The 16,686-nt window shown below is 39.2% G+C and overlaps 1 protein-coding gene across 1 annotated transcript in view; it reads left to right on the top strand.

Annotated features, from left to right (window-relative positions):
* Positions 1-9,135, top strand: part of SMS (spermine synthase) — a 42,920-nt gene extending 33,785 nt beyond the window's left edge. The window contains exons 10-11 of the mRNA XM_088051400.1: positions 5,985-6,100; positions 7,406-9,135. Of these exons, the coding sequence (XP_087907526.1) occupies positions 5,985-6,100; positions 7,406-7,448 (159 nt within the window). The 3' untranslated portion in view covers positions 7,449-9,135. The remainder of the gene's footprint in view (positions 1-5,984; positions 6,101-7,405) is intronic.
* Positions 9,136-16,686: the final 7,551 nt, after the last annotated feature.

The raw sequence follows: 16,686 nt of genomic DNA, 5'->3' as shown, positions 1-16,686 counted from the left end.
CTTATTTTTGTTCTTCTGAAGCTGGTGCTCTGAAGTGTTTAATGATATGATATCATATGAGGCCATGTCTGTAAGGTGCTTGGTGTTACGTTCTCCAAGGAGAGACAGTTAGAGGTGCAGGCTCCCAGCCATCACAGTGGAGATGCATGGGAATTAATGAGGACGCAAGACCTTGGTATATTCTGAGGTCCACTTTCATCTCTAATATACCCTCCCAGCAACTTGTTTCTGAACGTGTTAAGTGCTTTTACAGTATTGGACTGTCTAAAAGTATGATTTTTAGATGACCCAAGTGATCTCCTTCAAGTGAGTATATATACTTGTAGATGAGAGCATATGTGGCTTTTGTTTTTCTGAACCATCACTCTCTTGTATCTTCAAGTGCTTGAGGATTGTCCCAAGAGCTGTGAAACCCTGTTCTGTCAGATGCTCTGACTGGTTTTAAGGTTGTCTCTGAGTGTCAGTGGATTGTGTAGTTAAGAAAATGCCTTTTTCTGTGCTAAGTTTTTGTTCTGTTGATCTAATCTTTTGAGGTTGAGAAGGCTATAATTTTCAGCCTGTTTATGTAGTAGAACCTTTCAAAATACCTCCGAACAGGAATTTGTGACTTCTTGGTTGGGGCCACTCAGCCCAGGCAGTATAGAAACTCAGACCACTCACAGGTTCCAGTAAACAGCACCGACCCCTGGTGCAAGGGATCATGTGTCTCCCACATGAACATGTGGCCCTTCACTAAGCTGTTTCTTCCTGGCCACTCTTATACAGCCCTCTAAATGTCCAGACAATCATCAAGTTGCTCCATAGTTAAACTCCTTTTTTTGGCTGCTGTGTGGGCTTTCTAATTAGCACTTCCAATGAGGGAGCAAGATTCTCTGTGACTGAACCATGAAAGGAGGCTTAAAGAATGGCTGTATGTCCCTATGTCAGCCTCTGTGATTTCTTAGTAGTTTGAGAGACTTTAAGGAACAGACATTTTCATTTCCTTTTGTTACTGAGAGTTCAGTCACTGGAGGTACTTACAGTCAGGTTTGTCTCCATTATTTCCTTACCAGCCCTTCCTGTCCCCCAAAACCTAAGCCTGACTTTGATGCTAGGTGTTTCATGCTGTGTCTTACTGCTTATTAGTCACTCTGAAGTGGGGAAGGATAAAACCCAACCTTGGCCATGACCAATTCTGGCACATCATTATAAAATAAAAATAGAAACATATGCTAAAAGTAAAAATTAAACTTCTGTGGCAGAATTTTCTTTCTGAGGGTTGGAGGACGCATAGTGGCCTTAGGTTATCCTGTAAGCAGTTGATGGACACATCCACTTTGTAGATGGGCAAAGTTAACTGGAACTTAGAGAGTTAATTTAAACAATTTTTTTTTTTGCTACTTATTTTAAGGAATGGTTTTTGCATGTCCAGAACTATATTTGTTATTTAAATTTGTTGTACATTGTCCTGTAGAAACCTAAAAACTAAACCCATGGAACTATAGAATTTGTGCCTTGTGAGAGCCCAGAAAAAAAAGCACGTTGGGAGATAGGCGTGAGCTGTTGAAGTGGGCGCAAGCACTCAGACTCGGGATGCAAAGGCTATGAAAAAGCTCAGGAGTCATCTATCTGTCTTAAGCAAGGTTTTAGAGATTAAGATTTGTTAATCTAAAGTTAAAATTGCCTCAAGTACTTTCATGTCAGAAAGATGCATCTTAAGGGGTAAAAAAATTTCATTATTTTCCTAGTTCTTACCTGTCAAATTGTTTGACATGGAACAGCTTAAGTGAGGGGGGCTGGGCAGAGGAGTTTGGTAGAGGTTTTGGTATATGTTGAAAATTTGGCTGAACACTGTGAGAGAAAAAAGAAAATGATTCTGCTTTTTGAAGACATATAATTGGTGAGTCATCTGCTTTAAACCTTATTAAATAGCATTCAGTATTAACTATTGTTTGAGTTATATAGTGTCTGTTCAGTGCAAACAATGCACTGCTCTAACCCAAAACCTTTCATTAGACAGTGGGAGATGGAGTGAACACGGGTTTATTGGACCTATCTCTGTATTGCACTCTGGGCTTGGTTCCCTGTGGCATTTTAGTGATACTTGGAACAAGTGTGACTGACATTGTTACTAGCACTGTAGTCTTGGTTAATAAAGCAGGTTATGTTTTAAAGAAAGGGGTTGATAATAGTGATTTTTCAATAAGTTTATTGAAATAACCCTTAAGTTTTGTAGATTTGAATTTTGGACTGCTTAACTTTGTGTTCAGTAAAGCCAGATAGTTATAAAAAATGACTATGCAGAATGATAAAATCCTGTAGTGTTTCTCCAGAAGAAAAAGATTGATAGAAGAGCCAGGTGAGTTGTCTGAACCTTTAGGCAAGATCTTGATTTGGAGATTGGGGAGTTGTGGGTTTGAAAAGTAAAAATTGTTTCTTGGCATGTCTGTTGTTCCTGTAATTTGTTTTCCATGGTGTCTGCAGTGATTTGTCTCTTGCCAGAGAAGGAGAAATGATGAAATACTGAAGTGACAGTCTGGGAAACTGGATACTGTTCTGTCATTGTGTATCCTATTCAGCTTCCTATGTAATGGTGGTGTGCTCTGTAAATTACCTAGCAGTGTTCCTATTTATGACTCAAATTACACACACAGGTTGTTTTTTAGTTTTCTTTTGCATTCAGTCTGATGTTGAAACAAAATGATATGTTTGGTAAAGGGCAGCTGAACCATAAAAAACCACCACAATCCCCTGGATAATAACAGGTTACTAAACAAGTACTGCAGCAGTCTGTTCATTGAGCTCAGTTTGTGTTAGTCTTCTACCTTTTTACAAGTGTCATTTGTTTTCTGATACCCAAATATGAAAAATTCTATATACAGCATGTCGCCTTCCTTTGCTAAATAAACAAGTACTGGTTTGTTTGTGCAATATGATCAAAATTACAATCAAATATGTTTCATGCAAGTTCTTTTGAAGGAATGCTTTCCCAAATACGGTTTTTAAAAGATTAGAGTGTGTTAGAATAGAGTCATAGGATTCCCTGCTGTGGAAGGGGCCCACAGCAATCATTGAAGTCCAGCTCCTGGCCCTGTGCAGGCAACCCCAAGAATCACATTATGTGCCTGATACCATTGTTAAGATGCTGTGTTAAGATTTTTTTTTAGAGTTGAGGTTTTCTCTTCTACTTGTGAAAACTTGAGCACAATAAAAAAAAAAAGAGCAGGATTCAAAAAATTCAGAGGAAGATCAGTGGAATGAATTCTCTTTTTACTTCCTCTGGAAACAGAAATGTTTTAAATACACTGTGAAAAAAATCCTACCAATAAAAAGAAGGAAAAAGTATAAATCCCTAAGTCAGAATGTACATTTTACACTTTGGTTCTAGATATCATCTGATGTTATTACACAGAAAAAGCAATGTAAATGGAGGTGTTTGGAAATACTGATTTCAAAATGTGACTGCTGCTTGTTTTGGCCTCTGCCTGCTGTATGTTTTAGAGAGTACAGATAGTACTTGTTCAAACTCCTCTTAATTCCTTGCTTTATGAAAATTAACTTTCAGTTGCATCTGTGTGCATGTAATGATTTTAAAGCCATTAAAAAAAATAAAAATCTAGGAGCGCCAAAAATAAGCTGCACAGTAAAACAAGTCTTTCATAAAGACTGCTCCTGGATTTAAAAACATTGCAGTGTCTTAGCAGAGAAACACAAATACGTGAAACATAGGTAGTCAGGCACTTAGGAAGTATTGAGTATGTCCTGGGCTCCTCATTTCAAGTTAGAGGTTCTAAAATATTGAATAAGATATGACTGTAAGCGAGCTAATTTTTTTCAGTAGATCTAGCATTTTCTAATTGAGCCATCTGCATTCTTTCACAGTCATGTGCAGGTTACAGATGTTATTGAACAGTAGGAATGAACAAGATACTGCAATCAATGGTCAGTTAAAAAAAGCCCCAAAATTATGTGTACTTGTGTGTACACACAAACACTTCCCGAAGTCATTCAGAGCAGCAGGAAGGTCCTGTCATTCCATAGATGAAGGCTGCTGCTTTAGACTCATTTTCTTTCTCACAAATAACTTCTGTGCCTCACATTTCTTGTCATCATTTTGTGGGGCTTTGGTTCTTGTGCTGGATCATTAGAAACTGTGTATTCATTAACATAAACATTTTCTTTTTGTTCTTGTTTTTATCTTCTGTGGCAAACGTTCCTCCATTATAAGTGATAAAATGTGTGGGGAAAGCTGAGGATTTTTATATTGACAGTAACTCTGGAAAATGCTAGTTAATGCTTCTGTATCTACTGATCAGAAATCAGAAGAGGAAAGCAGGCTTTGTGCTAGATCACAGTAAAAGACATTTCTGCCAGTCTGCTAGCATTTACATGCCAGTAAGCCCAGCCATTAGGGGAACATGGGGACACAATCTCCTGAAGATCTCATCCTGCTCTACATATGGCCAGACTGGCACATACTGTGTGGGCAGGAGAGATTTGTAGTTATCATATAACTTGATGTTGATGTGTAGTGTTACAGCATGGTTGGTTTATCATGTTTGGGGCCTATAGGTTGAGGTGAAGATTCCTCAGGAAAGTGGTGGAAGTAGAAGATTACAAATCAATTCATTTGGCTGTCAGTGTGCCAAGGGCCTTTTAAGAATATCTTCACCTTGACCACAATAAAAAGAATGTGATATCTCTGTGCTGTGCCACAGCAACAGTACAGTTTTTTTTGGGGAGTCTTCATTTGGTGCCTCATACCTGGAAAAAAAACAACCGGAGTGATTTGTAGACCATGCAGTGGTGACTATATTTAACTTCACTGAATTTCAAATTAGTGTCAAAATAACTTGTATTTGCCACACTCTTCCTAGACCATTGAATTTAAGGTTATAAAATATTTGCTAGTCTACTCAGTTATGTAGTCAAGAAACTTGGCAAAGGGTTTTTTTTAATTGAATTTACACAACTGACTTTTATTGCTTTGGGTAGTTGGTGTTTGTTTAATCTGGTGTTCTGGTGAGCTCACTGTAACCACTGAATCTTCAAACATGTTATGGGTATGGAGAATTCAGAATTCTAATTAGATCTTTCTCTGAATGGGCATCCCAGGTATGCATTGCAGTAACTTCTGCTTCTTTTTAATACATAGCTTGGGACAAGGTAGTGCTTCCAAATAGGTTGCTTGGGGGAGAGTTGGGTGGGGATTTTAGTTTAAATTTTTTTTTGGAGGGGGTCGGTGGTTTTGGGTGTTTGATTTTTTTGGGAGTTCTTGAGCTTGGGGGTTTTTTTGGGGTGGGGGGGGTGTTTGTTTCTTGTTTTTTTTTTTTTAATTCCTCACTCTTTGTAATTCTTGATGTGTTTGTATTCCAAGAATGACATGTTGTTTCACCCTGAAGACAAAAAAAGTATCATAGGAATCTCTTCCTTTTCAGCAGCAGGACATACAGAAACTTAAGACAATATAGCCTACAGCCAGAGAACTTCTGTGTAATTTGATGTATTTTGTCCTACTGCTTTGTGGAACAATCTATAAATATAATATTACAGCCTAGTAATTTTAAACAATTACATATATAATTATAGTGCATTTAAACACTGTAAGATCTAGGCAGTGTTAAATAACTGAGAAAAATCTGGGCATAGTAATACTGTTTAGTAATATACATTTAAGTAATCATAAAGAAAATAGTTATGGAGTAGATGTTATAGGTAAACAACACATGGTGGTCTGTTTTAACTGGAAGTTCTCATAATGGTTGCTTCTGCTAACGAAAATATAATCTCCCATACTTACCCTTTCTTGAAAGGATACAAATTGTTTTCTGTAGGCAGAGTGAAGACAAGCTGTTCAGTGTTTGCCTTGTAAGTATTAAATATTAAGATCAGCATGTATCTGGTTCTGAAATATGTGGGAGCCTTGCAGTAATGTCAAAATGTATATATTCAGCTGAAATCCTTATTTGCTTGATTGTGACTGGGACTTTTTTTTTTTTCTTCAGGGAAACTGTGTCAATCTGACTGATGCCTTGACTCTGTATGAAGAACAGCTTAGCAGGCTTTATTGTCCTGTGGAGTTTTCAAAAGAAACTGTGTGTGTTCCCTCCTACATGGAATTGTATCCTTAAAGATTGAAGATGACTTGTGTATTAATAAATCAAGCAAGTATAGACTGGTTGGAGGTAACAAACTCAAGCAAAGAGGCAGTTCTGATTTAAACACTTAATTTTTTTTCATAGTAAATGAACAACTACAATTTTTTTGAGGATAATTGTAGGAATTGTTTTCTAAAAGTGCCGTATATTCACAGCTGGTGAAATGATCAGCACCTTTCATGAATAGGCTGTGTTTTTGTTAAAGGTTCTGAGTGGCGTATGTGATCTAGGATAAACTGTGTGATGAGGGTAATGCTGCCTGGGAGTTCCTACAAGGCTTTATCTTCCTTTTTTTTCTTTTACAAAAATAAGGAGCTAACTTCATACAGATTAGCATGATCCCAATCTTTTTATGTTGTCTGATAGAGCTATTCTTGAGCATACAGTTCAGACTTGATTTTTAAGACTGAGGAATGGGGAAGAGTGATTCCTAACAATCATTACTAGTTAGTGTTACTGGAAAAAACTACTTGAAGTAGAGGGGTATGCATATTCTCAGCCACATCCCATTCCTAAAAATAATCCTTCAGAATTTTTTCAATTTGTGGGTATCAAGTTATAGAAGTAGCCTAGAAGTTTAAACTTCAAGCCCTTAGCGTGGAGGGGCATTTTGATCTTCTATAAGGTGGTTCTGCCAGCTGCATTTGCCTTGAGTGTTTGCTTCTTTTGTGGGATCTCCCTGGAAATGTTTCTGCAGGGTGAAGCCTGCTGTGGCTGTCTCTCTTGACAAGGAAACATCTTTCCACGATCATCTTATTCATAGTACATTGCCTTTCTTTGTCACAGCCTTTCTTCTGTTGTGTTTATTTGCCTCCCTTCTGTGTCTCTAAGCCCAGTAGTGTTCAGTGCTGCAGCCTCCGTGCTGACCCTGTACTGACTCCAAACTGACTATAGCCAGCTCCTCCTGCTTCTTATTATTGGCAGCTCTTTGTGAAACACAGATTTGACCTCACATTTTCAAGACAAAAGACAAATGTGAAGGATATCAAGATACTTGCCCTTAAAGCTTACATTTTCAGAGAAACTGACTATTTATGTCTTTAAAACTGCCAGGCCTTAATGGAACATATATGTGATTTGAAAAGTAGGCATCTTTGAACTGCTGAGTCAAGAAGAAAATCCAGGGAGATTTCACTTTTAAGTGTTTTGCCTACCCTTTATGAGCTACCAGAAGTTTTCAGAATTTAAATATAAGTAAAAAGAACTACATTTTAAGTGTACAAGTGTTGCCTTTTTGGTTTTTTTCCTTAACTGCTTATTTTCTCCAGATGGGTATTCTACACGATTTGGAAGAAAAAGACTGACATCTGAACATCAAGACTGAGATTCTTAAATGTACATGCTGCATGGAGCGTATAGGCCTGCCACATGCTGCATATTGGCATCTTGAATCTTTAAATTATATGCTGTAGATGATCCTGAAACTTAGTCATGCTATTGATTGTGAATTCTTTAAATGTTTTTTATTATTATTTTAATTTAAAAGCAAATGGAAAATGTATATTTTGACAAGCTAGGGTGTTATTTTTGAAAGTCAACTTAAAGATGAATAAGCAGCAAAACTATATAGCTGCTGACTGCACTGAACCTTTAGAATGTGATCCTTTTTATTTTTTTGTAGATCTTCACAAACTGGTTGATTAAAAGAGACATCTTTAGCATTTCATCCCTGAAGGGTGGTCCATGGAGTTTTTGTTGGGTTTTTTTTTCCAACAGATTTTTTCATTTATGGTGCTTTTTAAAAATGGGAGAGGGTTTTTGTGGTTTTGGCTTTTTTTAATGAACTCTGCATTGCTTCCATATAGAGAAGGGCATAACTAAAAAGAAAAAAATCTTGTGAGAGAATACCATAAGTCCTTTGTTGCAAAGGGAAGGAAGCCAGTCTTAAATTTTTACTTACCCTAGTTTCATTCATCATTGCTGTAATCTCTGCTGCAGAAGACTCTTTGGCCTTCTACCTCCTGGAATTCTTTAGTTGCTGCCATATTGATTATTTGGATTCTGATATGGATTTGGCAGTAGCTTTGTACTGAAGCATGAAGATAAAGGCTGGGCTTTCATTCCACCACAGTGTAAGAGTGTAATGAGGTTCATGTGGGCATGTCTTCTCCCCAGCCGTATGGGAAGCACTAGATTTTTGAAGTAAAGATAGAGGATGAAGAAATGTGGGTGTGATGTGATCTATCTTTATGTGCACCTGCACTGAATGTTCTGAAGCAAGTGTGTGTGTGCTTCAGTAGGGTCAGTGATGGTTGTATTGCCACAGATGGCCCATATTATGTGAGGCTTTTGCTCATTTACTTGCAGTGTAAAAATCAGTAGAAGCTGGAGTGCATTGTAGTTCTGTTCTGAAAGATGCATTTTTCTTTAGCAGTTTCTCATGCTGTCAAAAGTTATATTTTTGTAAGAGTCTGCTATGTGTCAACTGAAATATTTGTTTAAAAATCCCACTTGAAAGGAGGTAGGAAGGATATGACCCAATACATGCATTTTTTACTTCTCCAAGGTAGAATAAAAAATGCACTATTTCCCTAAGCATTCTAATCCTGAACAATAGTGATGTTTGATTCAGCACCCATAATCAACATTTTCTTAGTTTTATTGGAGAGTTGATTTGCCCCGCCAAGATGAAAACAAACCAAACAAAAGCTGTCCTTTATGTTCTTAAACCATACATTAAAAAAAAAATCTATTGCATCCCACATCAATAAAGTCTTAGTGGAATCTGAGTAGCCTATGCAGAATTCCAGTCTGAGACTAGAGAATGTGCCAAAATTATTTTTTTCTGTAATTGGGCAGAAGCTGTTAAAATGTTTTTGGCTTGGATAGCTGATAGATAGAAGCATTTTTCAGTCTTACTACTTTAAATTATCTTGGTTAATTCTCTTAATATACACAGGGTGCAGTTCTTCCATGACCTACAGCTTGTGAATCACTGAATACTCACAAAGAACAGAGCTTGCCTCTAAATACAATAAAGTTTCCTGTATCTCCCTGAGTATTCTAGCTCTGTTGAAGGCATCCTAGGAAATACTTTGATGTTATTACCTATAATGCAGCTCTTCATTTATGATACAGGACCGCAGACAGTTTGTCTAGCTGCAGATGAATGCAGATATCCTGGAAACAGGTGTATCCATAACTTTGCAAGCATGAATATTTCCATTGGTTCTTAGTGTGATTACTTATGTAGATGAAATGAAGCACACAGGGACAGAGCTCAGAGCATGTGTTCCTGGGTGAGCTTGGCAGATGTAGAAATCAGTCACAACAAGTGGGGGTGTTTTGGTTTTTAGCAAGAAAACTTGTGAACTGGAAGATGACTTAATCTGCTCATTGTACCAGGGCTTGTGCTTCACTTTGGCATCGCTGCACAGGGGGCTGCTGGGTGTGCAGGGATGTTCTGTAAAGATTTCCAGAATGACCAGGGAATTGCATATTAATAGCTGGCAGCAGTGCTTGCAAACTTTTCAACTAATAGGGTATGAAGAGAGTTGGAATAATTATTTTTTTTCTTTAACTTTTTTTAAGGTAGTGTTTTGAAGTGATAGATGCAGTATAAAGCAATTCAGCAAACACTGAACATTATATTTTTTTAAGTTGCTGAATTGATTCTGAGCAAATATATACACATTGCTAGTCTTTATTTATTTGTTGCTGTAGTGTAGATTTTTTTTAAAAGAAAAACAAGTCTGTGCTAGAATTTTCAGATGCAATCTGCTATAGCTGATCAGTTTTCCATGTTTAAGGCCAGTTGGGAAATGGGTATGATTGCTGCACTATGTATGCAAACAGTTCCCAAGACATGGTTAACATTAGAGGTTTCTTAATTATTCTTTGCACTAAATGCTGCTTCCACCTAGAAGTTATTGACTGATAGTAGTTTGTGCAAGGAGAAGACTGCTGGCATTGTATCTACTGCATCAGTGCAGTGCACATCTTAAAATAAAGGTACGCTGTCATTACTTGTGTGTTTGAATTGTTAAATCCATTGTGGATTCAGTATCCAAATGACAGAATTGATGGGTATGATGCTTACCATTGTACCTCCTTTTTCTTTGTCATATAAACATACTTCCTGGTCCTTTTATTGAGTATCTTTTCTGTCACAGAGTAATAAATTCAGTTATTTTCCATATGATAAATGCTCAGATACTGTGTGGTATGGAACAGCACACTGATATTTGTAATGGGGGGAATCACTTGAGGCTTCAGTGATATTTGCCTAGAAAGAGTTAATTTCTTGTACAGCATTTTAGATGTGAATTCTTTGAAGGTCTCTGAGTGGAATTTTGAGTTTTTCCGCTAAAGTGATAAGTTGGCTTTGGATGACTTATTGCATGGCACAGAGAAAAGACAGGCTTAGGAGAAGTCAGTGTGACACTGAGAATGATGGAAACTGGCACAACAGTTCAGGGAACAGGGAGAAGGGCATGAACAGGACAGGACACATCAAAGAAGTCATTAATCTTGCCAAATCACACCCCAGAATAATGTCATACAATGAAAGAAAAACATGAAGATATTCCAGAAAATACAGAGAGATTTACATGAATTCCAGTTAACTGGGAAAGAAGTATTTACATCTGCTTTAAGTACAGTGATAGCAGAAGGCTTGCTAGTTGGGAAAAAGAAAGGGGGAAGGCTTAACTTTGAGGGGGAAAAAAGTCTCACATACAGACTGAGGGTAGAATAAGGAGTAATTTTGGAGTGCCTACATGCACAGTAGGGAAGATAGGTATCTTGGGTTTTTATTTTTGCTGTCTGAGAGGTTGAGGTGTTGACAGCTTGCTGGAGGGAATAAGGCAAGGGGATGGGTGAGAAGAGAACTCAATTTCTTATTTTAATTGAGGAATAGGAGACTGCAGATGATGTTGCCTGTGGGTAATAGGAGAAAGCTGACAAACTTTGCCCACAGAGAGAAGAGTAGTTTGAGTCATTAGAGATGCCAAGGGAGCAAGTGAGAGAAGTAGCAAAGTAAGCTACTGCTGCAGTGATTTATAATAGCACTGAGCAGCTTAAAAGTGCCTTTTTGAAATATGGAATTCTCTAAGAAGGAAGGAATGAGGAATGTAACATGGGAACTGGAAGGATGTGAAGAAGTTTGTTTCGTGGTCATACATTGCAGTGAACTTGAGCTTCAAAGGTAGAAGTGGAGAAGGCAGAAAGAAGGAAAAGTAAAATGTGAAATTAACTTCATAATTGGAAGTGTGATGAGAAGTATTCCTGTGGCGTGTCAAGAGAGGAAAGGATGCAGGGGCAAGAGACATTAAGTTGGAAAGGACCTGGGGCAATGAGCCAGGAGGAGGAGCCAGAAAACAGGACAGCACAACAGATGTGGTGTGGGGATTTGGGGAACACATCTGGACATACAAGGAAGTACCAGTTACGCTGCCCAGCCTGATGGTATTGGATGGAGAAGGAAGAGAAACTGGAAACATTTGGGTTTGATTTGTTGGGGTTTTTTTTTTGTTTTTTTTTAAACTGAGTAATGAGTGCAAGCTGTCTTCCAAGTATTTTAGAAGGAAAAGAGCTTAACTACTGGAAATTAAATGAAGACTAAAAGGAAGCTTCAGATTAAGGAGTGTTTAAGGGTAGACTGATTACTGAAGCAAATAAATCCAAACTTTATGAAGTCCAAAGGCAAGGCAGCTGTGGGATTTAACTGTCATGGATTGTCACTGCCCGGATAAGGGAGGAAGGCAGAAGGACACCAGCAGCAACTCTGCTGTCTTCAGCTCATGAAACTGAAATACTGATCAGAACTGGCAAATGTACAATCATAATTAAAAAGCACTGCTGCAGCCATCTGATTTCAACATGCCATAACTGTGTTATTTGAGAGGCTGTCTCATGACTCAATGATGAATGCACAGCACAATGTGCTGTATTGCCTGTGCAGCACCCAAATACAAAAGTATTTTATTGGTGTATAATGGAGACATTTTTATGCAACTGTTCTTTGTACAGGCACAGAAATGCACCAATGGAATAAAACAATAGTTTTAGTAGATGGGAATAACAAAGATGTGTGTACAATTCTGTGAAGCCTTTTGTTGTTCTGGTAGCTTCTAGTGTTACCTAACACTTCCCCATTTAACTTTAGTTAATTATCAAACCTGATGGGTTTGATTTTAAAAATTACTTTATTTTAGTCCATGCTTTGTCCTGATTCTGCTCTTAAGCTCCTCACTGGGATATCCTGTGAAATTGCATCCTAGTGCTTGGCATGTCTTGTAAACCCTTAGGTGCTTTCAGTGATGTTTTATAGCAACTGATTAGTTAATTGGGGTGGAAGGATGGCAGGCTTTTTTCAGCAAACAAATTTTTGACAGTTCATTGTTTAAAATCACGATGAAGACTGACAGAATACTTACAGGAACATGTGTTGACTTTTCTTTTTAGAAAGGACCAAATACTGTTAGAAATTTTCACCTGTGTCTTGAATTAAAATGTTTCTACTACGATTGTAAAATTCTTGCAATGTATATAACCGTTGAATACTGAGGAACGGATCTGCTGGCATTTTCTGGAGCTGATTTGCAGACAGCCTTGTGGCTTAAGCTATAGTCAAGATGTACTTACTAGAACATGAAGATACTCAGCCATTAACACTGCCAACACTAAACTACATCCCTGAACATGGAGCCATCAACTCCATGGATGGTGACTCATCTGCTTTCCTGGACAGCCTGTTCCAGTGCTTCACAATGCTTTCAGTGAAGAAAATTTCTCGTAATAGCCGGTGTAAACTGCCTGTGGCACTGAGGCCATTGGCTCTTGCCCTGCTGTGTATTACTTGGGAGAAAAGAGTGACCCCCACCTTGCTATAACCTCCTTTCAGGTGGTTCCAGAGAGCAATAATGTCTCTTCAGTCTTTTTTCAAGGCTCAAGAAACCCTCTTGGCTCAGCTGCTCCTCCTGAGGTTTGTGCTGTAGGGTCCCACAACATGAGCCCCTGAAGGCCTGTAGAGGCCCCTGAGCTCTCTTTACCCACTGCTGGAGCCTCACCTATATCTGGATGCACTTTGATGGCTCCTGGAAGATGGCCTTGTATGCAGAAGCTTCAGGTTTTTGCTTTTCTTTCTGTACTGCTCCAGAGTAGAAGTATTGCCTGTGTCTCCCTGGCAGCTGCAAAGGTCGCTCATGGCACAGGTAAATGGGTGCCTTCGGCCTGGGTGTCTGGGCCTGGTAGCAGTGAAGCCGCAGGAGTGGCTGGGGTGAGAAGTGACAAAATGCTGCATAATGGAGTTGGGAGCAGCAAGGTGTGAGGAGGAGGGGAGAAAGTACTGCAGGCATCAGAGAGATTCCCCTGCTGCCCTGGGCAGGACTCCAATGGAGCATGGACTTCCCTGCAGCCCTTGGAGGGAACTAGGCCGGAGCAGGGATCCACACTGCTCTCCACAGGACCTGCCACATCCTGGAGCATGTGGATGTTTCCTGAAGAAACTGCTGCCCCTCTGGCAGCAGATTTATCCTGAACGACTGTGGCCCTTGGGCAGGATCCCATTCTGGAGCAAGAGAAAAGTGTGTGGAAGATGGAGCAGCAAGGTAGAGTTGGTGGTAGTGACTGAGCCCAGCTCAGTGCCTTGCACCTCTCAGGGGAGTGGGGCAAGGAAGGGGCAGGAGTGAAGTTCATTACAACAAAAAAAAGACTTGAGGTGTGAGTGGTGTTTAATCTTTGTTGCTCACTTCCCTGCATTTTTAACTGGCAACATACTGAACCAATTTGGTAACTGGTAAAATGGAATGGAAGCTCAGCTGGAAAGAACATCTAGAGCAAAAATAAGTATCTAGTCCAACTTCCTGACCACCTCAGAGTGACCAAAAGTTAGAGCATGTTGTTAAAGGGCATTGCCCAAATGCCTCTTATATGCTGACAGGCTTGGGGCACTCACCACCTCTCTAGGAGACCTGTAGGCTGGACGCTTTTCTTAGGTCTCCCTGGAACACCTTCAACCTTTGGAAAAAAAACAAAAACCATTAGGTATGACTATGAATACCAGAGAGGAATTCAGTGCTCTTCTAGGTAAGTAGGGCAAGAGAGAGCCTCATTAAAACAGAGGAATCCAAACTATTTTGAAGTTGCTGACTGCTTGGCCTGGAGGCATGAAAATATTAACAGCTTTTGGAACTTCTGGAAAGAGGTTGCTCTCTTATTGAAAGAGCCAAACTACTGCCAAAGCCTTTCTATTGCAGCGTGTGTCTTCAGCCTAGGTATTGTGCTAGAACTATTTTAAGAGCTTGCTCCCAATGCAGACCTAACCCTTAGGTTTGCTGAGGTTAGATGGTAACCCTCTTGTCCCCTGTCTGGCCAAACTTCTGTTTCTAGAAGTGCTGCAAATGCTTATGTGATATATGGAAATTTAATTAGCTGTAACTTTTCAAAGATGAATATTTCAGACTTTCTTGACTGGAGTGTTTTTTAAGGTCTGTTTAACCCAGTCCCCCCAGTGCTGCAGTTTATGGGAGAGGGTTGCTGTGAAGTTGTTTATTCCAGTAGCTGTGTCTAGTGAATGGTCCCAGCTACCTCTGCACTCTCACTGCTTTGGCCTCAGCCTGTGTTGTTCCCTCTGCTCCCTGAGAGTTTCAGGGAGCTCTCTTATGGCCATGTGACAAACCAAGTGGGTTATAAACAAGCAAGCAGAGACGTTAAAGGGAAATGGGAAACTGATGTTGCTCAGCTACACTGCTGAAATGAATGGACAAAAAAAGCTGTCTGTGCTTAAAATAGACCTGTCTGGCTCCTCATGTGCTGGCAGACGTCAGTGGTGAGCAAGAATGGGAACTGGTGGTGGGATTGAGGAGCAAGTCATGTCAGGTGTAGCATATGGAAAAAATGTTTAAAGGCTGCAGAGCATCATGGTTTATTCTTGCTTCAGAAGTATGGAGAGGAGTTGTTAAAGGGGCTACCCCTTGTTTTTTTCTTGTCTTTTTCTGACCCCATCTACTGAACTACTTATAGGTTCCTACCACTAAAGATATTCTATGGTATTATGATTTCAGTCATCTAAAAGTTTCAAATGCTTTGAACACTGGTTCACGTAAAAAGTGAGCTAGTAACTTTGATCTAGTGCGAATTAAAAGCTTTACCTGTGTCAATACTCTGCTGGTGATGTAGCAGTGTAGGGGAGTGTGTTGCTTTTCAGTTACTTGTTGCCGTTCATACCTTCAAAACTTTTAAATAAAATTTTATGTCAGCAATTTGGATGTCCCAGTTGATTTTGGGTACATGGACTGAATTTTTTTTTTTGTTCTTTTCAGGTTAGATTAAAAAATATGATACCACTCAAGTTTTAGATACATTTTCTCACAAGGAATTTGTTAAAGAATATGGGGACAGCATCCATTTTGTGCAACAATGGGCTTCCTGGTCCTGGCTCTTGACTTTCTTTCCTCTTTTCTTTAAAAAAGAAAGAAACATGATTCCCGTTATTTAATTTCATTTTTACTACAAGCAAAATCAGCAATGTGGTTTTAGATACCTTTGCAGAAGGAGTACTGTTATACTCTATCAGAAAGGCAAACCCCTCCTCAGTGAGTTACCTGTGTGGGCCATGGAAAGTTCCTTCATCCAGTAGAAGTGTTTTTCTGTACTGAAGCATCTACTATTTGGGAGAACAGAACAACATGGTCTAGGTCTGGATCATGCTTGTGATCTGGCTTTCCAGCACCTGCTTGGCTGTCGGGAGACAGCGAGTGAACAGAAATTTGGCCATTTTTAATCATTTAATTGTGAACAAATGATCCTCAAATACATCTGAACTTCAAACACACTAAAATACTAAAAGACTACATAAAATTTATGTCATGGTGATCAAAATATATTTGAATAGCTTTAAATAAATTATAGTACATCCAGATTCATGCAACAATGGATGAGCTTCATTCATTCAGTATTTTATTTGGCTTAAATTTATGTTTTATAGTTGCTTTTATACCCATATATAGGGAAGAAAAGTGAGGTTAAAATAAAAGCAGCAAGCCATAAATGTTTTTATGAAATGAGGTTGAAAACATTCCAGACCTCTTAAGAGCATGTTTTCCAAAGGCAAAGGCTGTAATACCCCAAGAAAATGTAGTCATGGCATTGTCACGCTGTGAAAGTCTAGATAGGAGTGTGAGTTTATCTGATTGACTCAGAGTGAAATGAACTGCATTTGCATTGTTCCTGCTAATGTGTTCTGGTGCTCTGAAAAGTGTGAGAAGTGACAGCAAAGGGAATGAATTCATTTCAGCAATGGTCAGCACCATGGGGAAAAGCAGGAATGTTACACTGCATTTTTTCAGACTGCTTTTCTAGGGAAAGACTTGGAACCAGAGAAAGTTAGGAAAGGCCTGTGTAAGAGGATCAGGTCTTAGCCTCTAAGAAGTGTAAGACCTGTGAGGAAATGGAGGGCTTTCACTTAAAACAGTTGAAATCCTGGGCTGTGGGACCATGTTCTGGCTGGCTACACAGCCTGGGATCCTGTTCTCTCTGATGCCCCTGGCAGACGGAAATTCTCATCAAGGTCTTAACAGTGTTCTTCTGTCCCAAGCTGCCCTGAACA

Source organism: Pseudopodoces humilis, chromosome 2 (assembly GCF_049639895.1).
Source record: "Pseudopodoces humilis isolate 2021_Gansu_Grassland_sample_001 chromosome 2, ASM4963989v1, whole genome shotgun sequence".
NCBI lineage: Eukaryota > Metazoa > Chordata > Aves > Passeriformes > Paridae > Pseudopodoces > Pseudopodoces humilis.
Note: the sequence above shows the minus strand (reverse complement) of the source record. Positions and strands in the feature narration are given on the sequence as shown.